At 40.2% G+C, this 16,579-nt stretch overlaps 1 protein-coding gene across 1 annotated transcript; it reads right to left on the minus strand.

The window, feature by feature from the left end:
* Positions 1–4,580: 4,580 nt before the first annotated feature.
* Positions 4,581–14,666, minus strand: LOC145453727 (pleckstrin homology domain-containing family A member 1-like). Its single transcript, XM_080331707.1, has 8 exons — positions 14,233–14,666; positions 11,587–11,689; positions 11,420–11,517; positions 10,695–10,859; positions 9,739–9,927; positions 9,549–9,677; positions 8,387–8,473; positions 4,581–7,291 (listed from the first exon to the last, which is right to left on the minus strand). The coding sequence occupies exons 1-8, from the start codon at positions 14,371–14,373 to the stop codon at positions 6,584–6,586; spliced, it is 1,620 nt and encodes a 539-aa protein (XP_080187833.1). The 5' UTR covers positions 14,374–14,666; the 3' UTR covers positions 4,581–6,583.
* Positions 14,667–16,579: the final 1,913 nt, after the last annotated feature.

Consider the following 16,579-nt stretch of genomic DNA (forward strand, 5'->3'; position numbering starts at 1 on the left):
AACCGGCAGATTTATATCCGGATATCGGATAATAAAAAAACCTGCGGTTAACCGTTATCCGGATAATCCAACCCTAATAGAGACCTGTGTTATGCTAAGAGACGTTTGGCCTAGTTCTACCTTGCTCTGAATTACAGAGCTTCACAGCAAACTTTTTGAAAAAATGACCTGAAATTTGAAATTTCAAAATGGAATTTCTCCTAGAGGGGTTGCACATATTCCTTCAAATTTTAGCATAACACAGCACTGTCCTAGTACTTCCAAAATAAGGCGCCAGATTGAAAAAAGGGCTTCACAATATTGAGATTTTGCATTCCACGTGTCGGTGCATTTTTTCTTCAAATCCACAATCTGCAGGGTAGACTAAACTTTTTGGTTTTTCGTATATAGCAGTGGTCGGGAACCTATGGCTCTTTTGGGTATAAGATATGGCTCTTTGCCAAATATTTATTTTTGTACTGAATTGATCAATATCGCAGCGACTTGTTGGTAAATCTTCATCACGGCCAAAATAACTATTCTCGTGGCAGTATAAACATGTCTTTGTGAGGTAAAGACAATGCCGTCTTCAGGTTTAGGGGCTCGGACCCCCTCTGTTCAAAATCATCAAATTTAAGTTACTGTCACGCCGGCGGCCAATATCACTCGCAAATTCCATGCGCCAGTATTGTTTGTGATATACCGGAGCCGAATCTCGGCACCTGTTAATTGGTACGCTAATGATTAGTTCTCTGATTGCACCGTTCATATAGTTGCATGACATAACGACTACTCGTACTGTTAAGATGTCTCTTCTGTAATAAACGTTTATCGTGTGGCGACATCATTTCGTGGTGTAACAGCGAGTACAGGGTCTGTATCTGGCGTGGTGGCTGCGATGGGATTCGAACCCACGCCATCGAAATGACGACTGACTCAAACCTCCCAGCGATGTATCCCGAATCGAAATCATGAATTGTGCGATACGTTGAGTCGAAGAGCACAGCAGATATGGCGCCGCCCATTTCAAAACGCAGTTTTCAAATACACATTGTCTTACTGTTCTACGCCGCGAAATGAACTGTTGTGGATGTGACATTCGCAATTACAAACTCGAATTACAAACAGCGCCATATCTATCCACGTTCCGTTTCTCCACGTTCCGTGTAGTATAAAATTTATGCGTGTAGCGCAACGTTATGTTACCGCCGAAATCTTTGAGAATGGAGAAGTCGATAAGTATTTAGGGCGGAGATAATAAAGTTGGATTAGCAATAAAAGTCGATTATCGCGTTCGTCAGGATTTATCAACCCTGGATTAAGGAAACCGGTTGATCGCAGCGCATAAAGTTAGTGTTAATCTCTTGATTTATCAAACTGGAACAAACTATAGATAACCTGTTATCTATAAAAACTGCGTACCATTCCTACGCACAAATATTTCCGATAATGACCGTGCCGATGGTCTCCTGGGTAATAGCTTCACTAATTATGTACCCGCCATTGCAGAGCGATACCAATATTATATAATCCATTTATTAGCTGTACCGTACGAATTGGACACTACCTTCATTTCGCGATGATGATAATTCGACATATTACAGTGGCAGTGTCGCTGTCAGCAGGCTGCTGTTTCATTCAACAAATTGACAAGTGATGGCCTATACACGTTTTCGCATTATGATGCAACAGATAACGCCACTCGATTGAAAACTCGGGACACCTCGACGAACCATCGGGCGTAACTTTTCCAACTTGATGAGTCGCGATTAGCAGTATTTAATCACATGATTAGCAATATTCCGGATCAGCTAACTGCCTGAGATGCGTCCCGAGTAGCTGTTTTTAACAGAGGTGGTCAGTAACGAAGTACTTCTACTTTTTGAAGTACTTGAAGTAGATTTTTCCTACTCACACTACTTTTTAAGTAGTTATGATTTTAGACTACTTCTACTTCTACTTGACAGTTTTCAGTTTTGTAGGCAAAAATAGGCGTAGAATACCTACTTACTTACTTACTTGTGAACCACCACTCCTACTTCTACTTGAGTAGAAATTCCGGCGTTACTTCTACTTCTACTTGAGTAGCGACGGTGACTACTTTGACCACCTCTGGTTTTTAATCACATGATTAGCATTCTCCCGGATCAGCTGACTTTATTGTCTCCGCCCTTGGATTTTCGGAATCAGTGTGACAGTCACATTCGATTAATATCAGTTATAATAAATTATAAGCAACTTATACAAGGAATTGCGTTATCCTAGGTGGAGGCTTGGCCCGTCTGCGTCGTACCTCTCGTTTCGAGCTTTATTTTCGAACAATAAATACCAGTTTTTACAGAGAAAATGTGACGCACACGAGGAATCCCATGTAGTGAGTCCGAATTAGTGCTACAATAACGTCACGAATTTTCAATTATGACGTAACAGTTGATTGGCAGGTATGGCTCTTTGGGAGTTGAGATGGAAAAAATAGGGCCAATACGGCTCTTGGGGCGAAAAAGGTTCCTGACCACTGGTATATAGCATAGCGACATCTAGCGACAATGAAAATTTCATGGTGATTGGGGTAGCCATCTGAGAGTTAGGTTTTTGACTTGCTAGTCCCCTTAAGCAATTGGCTTCACGCTGTTACGTTTCGACCGCACGATATGCTGACTCTCGCAAAGGTGAACCATCGCATTTCTGAAAGGAACAGCACAAGTCATTGATTTGCAACAAGTATTCATAGCGTTTTAGTTCTGTGCCAAAATTATATTGTAGTGGTTTTGATCTGTTAACACTCCGATGATGCACAGTTCATTTTGTGCGCTAGTGTATTAGACTTTTGAAGGCTTGCAGATTGGTGTGTTCCGCAAGTGGTAAAGGTCAAGAGCCATTGTTTTAGTATAAGTATATTGTATGGAAACTTCTGGTGACGCCAAGGAATTGACAGTGTTGCAATATTCGAGTCACACAGGGTCTTTTCGTTGTTCCGTTTATTGACCTGATATGAGATCAGGATCTTGCTCTGGCAGCCACATCTAGCGAAGAACGAAGATATAGTGAGCTGCACACAATGTTGTTAGCTAGTTGTATGGCTACGGAACAACGTCAATCACCGAACGTTTTTGTGCATGTGCCTCTTTAAATCACGGCGGCAGTCTCATTATACTGGCCTGTGATTCTCAACCATTATGACTTCGCAGCACCCTCCAACACTGTGGGGAACCCTGAGTGGGAGATTTGGGAAACTTGTGGCTAAAAAAAGGGACATCAATCCGGCCTACTTCCAATTTGGCATCCTAAATTTTTGAATTCAACAGCAACCTTCAATAATTCGCGGCACCCCACTTATAGGCAAAGCATCGTACCCACGGTTTAAACATCCAAACCCGGCCAATAGGAAAAAGCCTTTAGTTGCAGGTTACTCGACGGGGATCCGCAAATTATTTTTCGACCCAAATTCAATGTAAATACAGTACTATAAACTACAATAGATACTACAATATTATTATAACAGGTATTTTCTTGATTAATTTGGACGAGTTGACGCACACACAAAACGGAAAGTAAACGAAGGAACTAACACTGTTTCAATCCCGACTTAAAAATCTTGCTAGGTGTCGCTAGAAAATTTGATTCGGAACGCTGCGATTGCTCGAAATTGGGATTCTAGCGGCCTTTGCCGGAATCGGTGCGATAGTCCCTATAAGTCAGTGGCTCCCAACCTGTGGTACGCGCACCACCAGGTCTTCCGGGTGGTACGCGAGTAGATTTTTTTTCGACCGAGTAAGGGAGTTATTAGTTCAGGTTGGGTTGATTTTTAGTTTTTTTGAGCCGTCGTCGTAAAGCATTGGGATTCTTACCCAACCAAATTCCGTTGTAAGATATTTGACCGCAATAATTCCAAATGGATCCACCACAGAAATCATATAATGTGCCCTAGAATCGGCAGTTTATTTTCTGTTTCACTGGGTCGGTAGCTCAGCACGGTGGATACAATTTTGACCGCCTTCGGCGGGCATTACTTTTGGATGGTATGTGGTACGCGTGCCAGACTTGGACAACTAGGTAATTCGAGTTGTCTAATTACACTAAATTAGAGCGAAATGCCAGTAATCTAATCCTAATCGAATTTGGAGAAGCTGAAAATTTTCTAGTTGTCCAAGTCTGACGCGTGCACTGCACAAAACCTCGAAATGGTACGTGGGTGGAATAAGGTTGGGAACCACTGCTATAAGACAATGCAATAGCAATTGTAGGGTAGGCAAAATACTGGAATTCACACCATCACCCAAGTTCGATGCGAGACTTCGAGAATGTTTCGGAAGAAATTGCCATTGCTCAGCCAAGCGATATGGCAGTCTTGGTTGTCCGCAACGCAGGGCGATTACGTCTTATTGGCAATTACCGCACATTCAGTCCACGGACATTCAATATCCGGTACGCCCGGAATCCCATGACCTCTCGAACATAACATCAATGCCTTGTACGTTTGCTACAATAATATGTTCAACTTGATACATTGGTGTGATGATACACACCGCATGACTTCTTACTCACGCCACAGACGCCTTTCTCATTGCTATCACTTGTCGCATCGGGCTCATATAGTCCAGTGACACCATCAACATTATTTATTCAGTTCAGAGCGACAAAAGTGCAACAAAAATCTCTCTGGCACGGCCATGATTGAACAATCAAGGAACATTCTGCATATTTCGAACGAGATAACCACGCGACACTAACTGCTACATTTTTATAGTACATATGAAAATGACAAGTGCTACAAAAAATATTGCTCATCAAGATGGCTAGTAATAGTAATTAAGGCTGGACAAATCTAGTACCTGTTGTGTCAATTCCGAGTTATGAGATCACACCGGTAATCATAACTGTAACACGACGGCAAGGGCATGGCGAAAACATGAGGCAACAAACTAAAATTTAGAACGCAAGTGGTTAAAACACGATCCGGAACATTGTAAATAAGAAAAGCCACTCTCTCCAACTGAGAATAAAGCTTCCTTCCAAGCTTGGATAAAATAGAAGATATATTTGATGTTAGACATCAAGTATCAAAAAGACTAAATATCCAGATTCACAACCGTCATAAAAGCAATTTACAACATATTACGAGTACATAGAAAGCTTATGTATCGACGGGATATCGTTAATGGTCAACGGTACCTCCCTTTGCCTGTAAAGCAAAGCACTCGTGTGCAAATATGATATTCTCATACCGACACACACAACTGAGTTCCGTACCTATGCAGAAGGGGATTGTCAGGGGAAAAAGGTCTTTGGACATTGATTGTCACATCAGATTCGAGTCATTTTAACGGTAATATACTCCTCCCCTAATTGATATTCTAGCTTACGACCTCTACGATTAGTAATGTAAAATTTACAGGTACAGCAGCTCTCCTATCGAAAGCAAATGTAGGCCTACATTGCTCTACACCTCATGCGCAATACATGAAAGCTTGCACGGCAATGCCACTGCTTGTTGTAACGAACCGCTTTAAAGCCGAGGTTACATGGGCAAAAAACGGTGGCAAAAATTTGCCTTGGCGGGGTGACATCTCGCATATACGCAAGTTTTGGCTAGACCCGGTGGTTTTGGATCATATATGGATTTACGGTGATTTTTGAGCTGGATTTGAATGTGGGAGCATGAAATTTCTAATAATTTCAAAATTTCAACCGACTTTCTAAGCAAATCACAGCCAAGACGGGATTTGAAGTTTAGCCCAGGAGCACACGAGTTTTAGGAATTTGACAAACCAGCTCAGAAACACGGGGTCCCAAAGTATGGGTCGTAACGAGGCCGATTCCAAATATAACAGAATCATCTATAGCTACTCTGTACATGACTTGGGTACTAGATCAGTGGTTCGCAACCTGTGGGCGAGGAGGGAGTCAGTCACTGGTCCGCGAAGAGCGAAGGTTCATAATTATAGTGGTGAAGAACACTGATAAGTTATTTTTTTAATATTAAATTAATCTACATAATCGAAACACGTGTGTTGCTGCATTACTGGTCACCCTTAGATGACCTCAGAGCAGGGATTCTAAAACTGGGATCCATGAGCCCATTGTGGGTCCGCGGACTAGTCTTGAGGGGTCCGTGAAATGGCAATGTTGAAACAACAGCTATAAACTATAGAGCTACATCTGCATTGACCTTTATTCCTGACTGCGTCCATTCATATATTTTGTGCTGGACGATAGTGATTACCAAAATGGATAGCGATGACCCTAGCTTTTTACGCATTAAATAGACCAGATGGTAATGAGGTCATGATTGAGCAAAAGTGATGACCCTATTGTTTACTCATCAGCAAACCAAATTTTGCGATTAGGTCACAAAGAAATTTTGGCTGTCCATCATGTTTGTTCCACACTGGCGGCGACAGTCGTTACAAAGTTAAACGAATTTTCGGAGACTAGGTCACAATATGGGGTCCAGGCAACAACCTAAAAAAATTCACAGGTCCGGTGTAAGAACCCTTGCCTAATATAGTGTAAAAGCTGCAGTCAATTTTCAACATAAAACGTTGCGATTTTTTGAAGACTGGTATGTGAATAACAGTCCATTACGAATGGATATGGCCCCCTTTCAGCTTCGTTCACCCTGCTTTTTACCGTCCGCCCCAATCTTCGCCGCCTTCTTATTCATGATATTATTCAACGAGAACAGTATCCCCGTGTTCTTCTTCTTCTTCACTGTACTCGGCTTGACCGCGGCGCGCCTGTCCACTTTCGGGTCCAGCTGCATTACCCGGGACGCCCTCCGGCTCGGCACCGACGAGAAAGACCCGGAAGATCTCGGGGTGGACGCGTTTGACGACGCTTGCGATTTATTCTGCCCCGGCTGTTTTTCTGCCGCGGTCGAAACTGCCCCGCCACTGGCGGGCGACAAAATCTCAGTCCCAGACGCAGATCTCTGAAACGCCCTTTTCGGCGAGTCCTTTGATCTACGCCTGTTGGGCCGCTTTGAAATCAAGGGCTTGGACTCGATCGCCGGGCCGGACAACGAATCAACGCTGCCACCCATACCGAGACTGTCCTCGGAACTACTCCCCACACGAGACTGTCTCGCGTACTTCTTTTTCGTGGACTTGGCAGCCTGAGTGGAATATAGAGCTTCGTCTGCACAGGACAGCCTATTGGTTGCTATGGTCGGACTGGTGGCGCCTAAATAGGCTGAGCTGCGGTATGATGCCGGGATAAGGGACAGGCTCACGTCAAGCTTACTGCGGAGTGGCGGGGCACTGCCTTGGCCCGCGGCCGCGTTTTGATCGGTTGGCTTTCCAGAAGGCCCGTCCTGAAAATTCAATGATATGAATGAGTGCCGAAAATCTATTTCCCCAAATATAGGTGGTGGCGAATGCAATAATAACGCGTAACGCATCCGACGACACCGTTAGGTATTATCGCAACATATATGGCACCAAAATTGAGAATCAGATATTCAATGAACACACAACATCCAGCCTAGCATGTCATCTTGAAGTTATTCTTGAATAGCGGTTATGTATATCACAGAGAAAATATACTTTTTCCAAAATCCGAACAGAACATCTCTAAACAGCGATATGTTTGTATCAATAGGCTCTCGACAATTTGGTGGCAATTAAAATAAGTTTGCACAGCAGAATATTTCATCTCATACGACCATTCAGATTAAGTGAGTTCTGAAGTTTTAGCAGTTATGAAGCAAAACTGCCTCGTGATTTCTCTAATTAAAGAAATACGAATTAGGTTATTAACCAATATTTTTCAAATTTGGTTTTGCAGACCCCCTGAAGATGCTTCGCGGACCCCCTAGGTTGAGAACCACCGCTGTGCAGTGTACAATGTACAGGATAACGACAGACCGTGAATCCTACAGAAATGATATGATGCACGGTAAGCTATTAGGAATTGACTTTGTAGCACTTTCTGAAAACATGCTCCGAAATCAAATACTAATAACAAAGGTCGTAAATGAAGTGATGGTGTACTGAAAGACAAATCTAACGGATCATAAGGCAGTAACAGTCAACACACACTGGTAGACTCGAGGCCTTATCCACATATTTGTGCATAATCCTAAAGTTCATTTACTCCATTAGTCAAAAAGATATGAAATTGCAGGCAACTTTACCTCGATGGTCTTCCAGACAATCACGAGCAGCGGCAAAAGCTCATCTTCAAGAAAACAAAGTGTAACGTCATGCAATGTCAAAAAGAAACGAATAACAAAAATGAACATAGAATTTATACTCGTCACGTGCAAAACGATGCATTATGCAAGAATATAAAGGTCACAGTATGATATATAACATGTTTCATAAATAAGGATAGGTTGAAATCATATGTGATCATGGGCAATATAGCGCAGACGCTGGTCAAAAAAATAAAACTCTAAAACTCTAACCTTGGATCTTCTTTTCGTCGTGTTAGAAAATTGCAAAGCCCGATCGAAAGATTTTATCCAATCCTCCATTTCCTCCTGACTGTCTGCCTAAAAGAAGAACCTAAGATAGACCAAGCTCCTAGCCAAAAACGTACATGTGACAGCATAGTAGCGGGTCAGCCAACCTAAATTGACCCCAAGGTATACAGTATATACACCTCCACGTATTTAATATCGGTAGAAATATGTTGGCAAAAGGAATACAAAACTCAGAAAACGTAATCAATGATTTACAGGCGACCTTTTACAATATATCACTTAAAAATTTACAAATGGGATACGTGGATGTGCCATGTGCATATCCCTTTATCATGTGAAAAGTGAATCCTCTTTCCGCTTTTCCAATCGTTCAATACGGGTAGGCTACCCATGGTTTATACTGCGAAGCTCGCAAGAGAAAAATCTGGTGTTCAAAGACCTAGCGATGCCTAGCACAGGCCATTGACATAGTTATGAAATCCAGTACCTATCGGTTTAGTTACTTTTTATGGACTCCCAAATGCTCGGACTTGGCTCCAGATGAATAAATTTTAACCTGGTACAGGCCAGCGTCAAGAAATTCCAGTTACCACCGGTTTAGTTATGGTTAGTTAACTTAGCTACAGATCAATAAATCCATCCCTAGTGCAGCTCAGCATTAAGAAACTCAATTGCTCAATGTCTTAGTTACTGCTTCATGTATTCACAAATTATAACTTAGTTACAGGTGAATAAATCCTACCCTAGCACAGCCGCCATTGCAGTGCTGAGAAATTTCAGTCCACGCAGGTTTAGTTACCGTTTGTGGATTGACACGTTATGCAAATTGGCTACGGACTATTAAATCCACACCTAAGACATAATATTGGAACAAAAACTGTCGCGATCGACTTGGAATAAAGTCGCGATCGCCACTCATTTCATTTTACCTCTTTGCCTCTTCAAAACATAATGGGGATATCCGTGGCGTTTGTGCTGATGTTCTGAACTGATTGTTTACACGAGGAAGTCGACTTTGACAGCCACAAGAAAGCTTTGTCATTAAATGCTCCAAACGGAAACATTTGTCGGTACATCGGATTTGAATTGAGATTGGAATATGGTGGGGTGAAACGTTCACTATCAAAACTGTGTATTGACAAACCTGAATGTAATATTTTCGCTCAGTAGTTGCGACCATGAAAAGATTATCTCTATAGTCCGCCAACATCGACGTGTCCTTTTTCGCGGTTAGAATCGTAGAAACTGGAACAGTTCGGATGGGATCTTTATCCTACGAAAAAAAATGCGAAAAATAAATTGCGTGACGTTAAAAATTTTCGCAATCAGCATACCAGATCACTTTTGTAATAGGAAAAACCGTGCGAGGTAACGACAAAGAATCTCCGTTTCCAGTTTTTCCGCACGTGCCCTTGTTTCACGCCCCATCCTTGTTTGAGAACGGTTCCCGGCGTTCTGGGGGCCGTCTTCAAATGGCTTCCCTGCGGCAACGTCAAGCTTTTCACGGATGTGGAGTCGTCATTCTGAAAATACAAAAGCAATGAGGCTTTAATATCAGGTTCGAGTAGCAGAGTGTGCCGTGTATCATAGATTCAACTCTTTTTTGGATCACAAAATATGGTAACTCAAATATAGAGTCCCGGTAGTACAAATGGTCAATTAGAGCCATGTTCCTAAAACCTTTAACCATCAACAATCAAAATACGCTCAAAGGTAACTACCGGTACGACACAGGTACAGAAAAAAAAAGCTAATATCGGAAACTTCAATTTAAAGACGAATTCAGTGATGCCTTTTTCAAACTACACTTATTATATATACCGTAGTTCTATTGAAGTTTCTGCAAGGAAAAATCCTGTTAAATACCGCTGAATAGATTTTGATTGTTCAATTTCTTTGGAATGAGCTCAGACATTGCTGTTTGCTAGTCATCTATTATACTGTCGAATGTCGCTAAATTGTACTCTCGAAATTTATCGCATTTGGTTTATAAAGTATTCTCAGCTTGCAGATAAACCGGCCTATTCAAAGAGTTCAGTATAACACTTGCAGAATTGCGATGTACGCTAACTCCAAAGTCGACCATGATGCTATCTTTAGACAAGGTTCAGAAAAATACGCTACAAATTTAAAATTTGATGTTTCATTCCAATAACTAATGGATGAGAGTCCATTTTTCTCTCATTTTCCAATTCAGATACAAAATTTGGGAAAGGCAACACACATCGGTGGCCAACACTGGTCAGCAGTAGAGAATCAACTGCATTAGAGTCTTCTAATTACTAATCACCTTGGTGATATTCGAGTGATCTTCTGAAACCAACTTCTTTTGTATCACAACCCCGGCCACTATCTTGGTGGTGTATCCGTATTCTTCGACAGCCGAACTCTTTCGGTTTGTGTCGTTACCTCGGTTGCCGGATTCCAGGACGGCGGCATCCTCGTCTGACGATATCTTAAAACAGTCGGACACAGCTGATATCATGTGTGTGATATTGTGAGTTGATGACAATCGACACCTCTGCATCATTTTAACGGTGAGCACAGAATCAGTTCACGTTGTTTACATTCTATAAAATCATGAGCCAGGACCTATAGCCTAACTTATCTTATGAATACTGCATATATTATTGAACTACCCTGCAGCATGTAGAGATTACTGCACGAACTTGCCGATGAAACCAGTCAAGTGGGGGAAAGCCAACAAGAAAACACATTCAAACTCATCACAATGGATGTCACCAGCGTAGCAGTTTCAATTCAGTTTTTTCAAGCCGCCAGACCAGGCCTACATTGCAAGAGTTTAGCACAAAAACAAAAGCTAAATTTTCTATCCGCAAAAACTTCAAGTACTGAAAGAGGTTGAAATTCAACGAAAAACAAGTACGGTAAAATTAAACTGTTGAAAAATACAAGTTTGACCTGCTTTCCAGGTACACAAAGACAACGAAAAATGCATCAGGTACCAAAGTCACTTGGGCTAAAAATAAATTTTAGTGCGGACACAATGCTTACCGAAATTTTGCTAGCGTTATCCAGAATATCCACCCATTCTCTCATATCATTATCGTCAATTCCTTGAAAATAATATCTCCTTGGTGGTGTGTGAATAACTGCAAAAACCCAAAAACTCATCAATACATAACTGAATTTCACTAGTAGCCTATTATAGTCATGCTCACAAAAACAATTCTTTGCTTTAAATTTCAATTTCTTGGGAATGTCGACTTTTGTGATGAAATTTATGTCGATGGTACCTTGAGGCTGCGGGGTCGTTGGTAACGTCTGAAAAAAGGAAACTGATTTTCAAGGTACGACACGAATATTTCATCTGTTTTGCTCGTGAAATCCTGAACAAAGAACAGGCAGTGAAGAATTTGAAACTCAGCCATCGCGTCAGTTTCACTTTCACAAATCGCAACATAATTCCAACGAGATTGATTCATCACAGGAAGTACACCACTAAGTGTACAGGCAAAGGGCTCATTTCTTATGTAATCAACAATGTGTGGATACCCAAATAATTGCCGGATAGTGACAAGTGACAACCTAACACGCCAGTACGATACAGTCTTCATACAATCTTCAAGAAGAAAAGGGCTGACAAAACCACATATTTGAGAAAGCTTTGGGCATTACATGTTTCGCAACAAACCAGTGACCAATAATGAAAAACAAAGCAACAAAATATTCTGAATCTCTGAGGATCAAGATACCTAATCACTATAGGCAACTATAATAATTGTTTCGAGTTGGCATGAAGTATGATTTACGTCCACCAGAAACTAGATGCTTTTACTACAATAAAACTCTGGTATGCACTATCAAGTTGTGTCATACTAGAAAAGGAAATGACTATGCTCACTGTTCAGTTTGAAATCTGCTGATGAAGGTGCGCCTGCCATGACAACATTGTCCTTCACAATGTTTCCCTAAAAACTGTTAGCATTCGTCTACGCTACGGGCAAGTTTGATGTCAGCAGAGTTGCACATAATAATTGAAAGCAAAACTTCCAAATGAAAATTTGTACTCGATCATGTTGACATACTCAAGTTAACAAAGCAGTAGGCCTAGTTACAGAACAAGCACTATTTTAATCGTTTACATCATGATCCTACCTGCTAACAGCTAGTGTTTAACAAGCTGCATATGTTCAATATATATATTTGTGTTCTTTTTAGACAAGCAAAATGAGCAATGTCCTTACTACTAGTTCAGCCTGCTGTTAAAACCAGATTTTGGGGCCTAAGTTGTGTAGCAAAAATGCATGTCTCTGAATACTAGATCTCTGATTCATTTCAAATCACATATGCGTCAGTACACCACAGCCAAGGTATATGCCCGACAGGCATTGAATACATGTACCAAATCTGAGCGACAATTATTAGAGTACAATGTTATTGAAATTGATATCAATTTGGTGATAAATGACATTAAATGAACCGGCAAGAAGGTAGGTAACAGCAATACAAAGATTTTCATAAATTGAACATCAAGGTGGTCTTCATTTTCCATTCAAAATAAACTTCTTTGGTGGCAACAGATAATCTAAAATTATGCTATACCTGCTGCTGTCAGGGTCATGTTATGTTATGTAATGCCTAAACATACCTCATTGTGAGGTAATCCTATACCTAGCAGATGGATGACATTTTATGCACAACCTGGTTAACAAAGAGTAAGAGAACAATCTCAACCATTTCGTAGTTGATATTAATGATGCTAAAGGCTAATAATAGTCCGCGGACAAAACATGAGTTATGACCATATTTGGAGGACTGCATAGAGTTCATGCAAAGTTGCATGTTACATTAGAGCAGTTCCATTCAAACAGGATTTACAACATCCTATGCACTGTAATCGGCAATAATAAAAGCACCACCCATACTACGGTAGTAAATAAAACTGATGCAATCATCAAGTTAAGCGCTGATTTACTTTACAAATGAGAACCAAGTGTTTTTTATGCAGTAGCATGTAGAACAGAAATTGAAGAAACTCTTGGAGGTTTGGAACTTCAATATACAATTGAATAATATATCCAAATTGAAATAAATCTGAATATTTTCAGCAACTAGTAGAGAATTGGAAAGAACATTGCATTATATCAAGAATCGTATCACAAAATATGATGTTACCAGCGTGAAATTTCGAACAATTGAGAGATCGCTTAAAGTTCAATGTAGGCTACCGGTACTATTTAAACAGAATTAGAGATAATATCAAATACGGTAGCTAATTTGCTCATTAGGGCTGTTCAAAAAAATTTTTTTTTCAAATTGCACTGGCTACTTGATATAAGTGTTAGGTTCGCTAAAAAAGCGTTGCACGCCAATTTTGGCTCAATTCCAACCTATAGAAGAAAATAAAGTAGCTTACCGTACTGGAATTATTGAATAAAAATAAATTTTAAATTTTTTCAAATTTCACCGGTTAGCCCATGTTCCAACCTTTAGAAGTGAAGTTATTGGAGTAAACATTTGGGATTTGAAAAAAATAGTCGCCTATTCATGGTGGCAAATTCTTCAATCATTTATTATAGATCTACCCACCGTAAATACTACGATTTGAAATCCTAAATTTTTAACATCAATAACTTCGCTTCTACGGGTTGAAATTTGGCATTGTTTTTTCAGGTAACCAATTTTTATTCAATGAATTCAATGCAATGCTTGCATAGGTTGGAATTGAACCAAAATTTGTGTTCAGCATTTTGTTAGGTAACCTAACAATTTTATCAAGCAGGCCGTAAACTTTGAAAATAACAACTAATTTTTTGAACAGTCCTATTGCTCATACAACTTAGAAATAAAATGCTTATACACACCGATGGGTTATCAGTAAACCATTCCACAACACCGCCGGGCTCGTCAAGACGTAGGTATCGTCTCACAAACTTGGCGCTCTTCTCTTTTTCTTCAATGTCGACGACACCACAATACCTCCCTTTATCGTCCTTTTGCGGCATTTTACAAGCAGTTCGTTCCCGGATGATTCCCAGTTGATATGCGAAAGCGAGTTTCAATTTCTTTGTCGATACTCAAGACATGACGATAGCGTACCGATAATACTAGTCTGGTGAGAAAAAACCTGCTGAAAATTTGCTATAAGTTGATTACAGATGAAGCAGACACTGCGACATTGGAAAGAATGGAACAATATTTTGAAAACAGTCCTAGGTGCACACAGTAAGTAAAACTAAGCCATGCAGTGGGATGTGGGTACAACGTTAATTCGTGATACCAAAAGCTATTGCGCTAAACTGCTACACAAATCACTACACTACACTGATCTGTCTCAAATAAGGCATTTTAAATTAAATCAGGTCTTTCTATCAACAAATCAGCCGATTTGAGGCAAATCAACACAAATAACGAACATTACTAACACTTCCACCTTTTTATTTGGCAAAGCATTGATGGAAAACTTCAATGAACATGTTAACCGACTACAAATGTGAGTCAATCATGCACTCAGATACCTTGAAATTTGGATTATTATTATTATTATTAGGCTACATAGAGAATGTTCCTGATCTAGGATCTGAAACATATCACCAGTTGTGGACCACAATGCTGCGTAGACACATAGTGGGTATGGCGCGCAATTATTAAAAACTTATACTTGGGTACTTTTATTTGATCAGTTGTTTTGGTAAATACCTTTACTTTATACTTTCTTACTGATTCTAAATTCAGTCAGGAAGAAAGTGTCTGTGTGTCTATGGTTTCGGCAACCAATATCATCCTACGTATCCTCCAATATTCTACATCAAATCAATCGAAAAGGGACCAATCGTACATCTTTATATAAGGCACCTCATAGTATGGCGAATGCTTGTATAATTTCTAATACTTATGGTCCGAAATTGGACAATCCTGTACGAAACTTAGACATGATGTACTTTTGTTCTGTAATTGAAATAATGACTTCAACTTTTCCTTGATGAAAATTTTACCACGTTAACAGCATCGCTACCAATTACTATCAGTAAACTTGATATTATTTGCTTTGCTCGTCACATAACAACATCAATGAGACAATGAGTAATAGTAGGTAACGGTTAGAATCACATCAATGTTTGCAACAATTTTAGTCACACCATCTAAGATCACAAGTAGAGTTACTGAGCTTCCAATTATATTTCCACGGTGATTATATTGATATTTAAAAGATGCTAAAGCGAATATATATGTATATCAATTCAATCAGTTGGAATGCAACTGGTTTGTTATCACAGGCTTGAACACGGCAAATTGCTGACTCCAAGACTTCATTGCTAACTTATAAAAGGCATCGAGTTAACAGCTAGAAACACGTTCGACTACAGTATCTCAGGTTTGCAACGAAATATATACCATCACTTGACCTGCGAAAACAGTGTCCGGGTTCGTAACTTTGTTTTCGAATGCTATTTACCTTACTTTCACTATTACATCTTCGCTTTTAGGTCACTTTCTTGTGTTTTACAGTTTGCCAAAAGCTAAATCTAATTTGGATCTGGCTCGAAGACTTTCTGTATACGTGTAGCCGGGTGTAGGGTTCTTTTGATTTTGTTTTAGTGTGACAATGATATTTTCTATAAGTACTCGGTAAATGTTGTCTGTTTCACTTTCACTCAATTTTCATTTTTGTGCAAATCGGTAAAAGTGCTAGGAAGCCAATAACAACCTCTCCTTTTACATTAGATGGTGCGCCATAGAATATACAAATGACAACAAAAAACATCCCCGCCCTGGTTCTTCGCTTGCAAATTGCGATGTTATTGTTTTCAGAAAATCTAGAAGACACCAAGCGGTCTAAACTCTAACGGCTGAGGTACATTTGAGTTCGTTTCAATGATAGTTTGATAACTTATTACAAAGTGTTCTCGCGCAAACACGATAAATTAGTTTTGGAAAAAATTTGGTCCCTCAGAAACCACTCAATATGCCCAGTGTTTTTCCGCACATTTGCTCGCGGTGTGTACGCGCTGAGCGCGCACCCAGCGATTTTAAGATGAAATTTCACAAGTCTCGTGCGCTCGTCGGACCACGGTCGGATCGCAGTTACCTATCCTCTCGTGTGGAAGCAGAAACCTACTGGGTTAGTGAGAGTATTCGCATTCTATTACTCACTTAGTACGGTGAGGTTCATGGACATCTAGTTGTAGATATCCTTGCGTCATGTTCCGC

This window comes from Botryllus schlosseri, chromosome 13 (genome assembly GCF_051294905.1).
Source record: "Botryllus schlosseri isolate E-star chromosome 13, Bs_hap1, whole genome shotgun sequence".
Taxonomy (NCBI): Eukaryota; Metazoa; Chordata; class Ascidiacea; order Stolidobranchia; family Styelidae; genus Botryllus; species Botryllus schlosseri.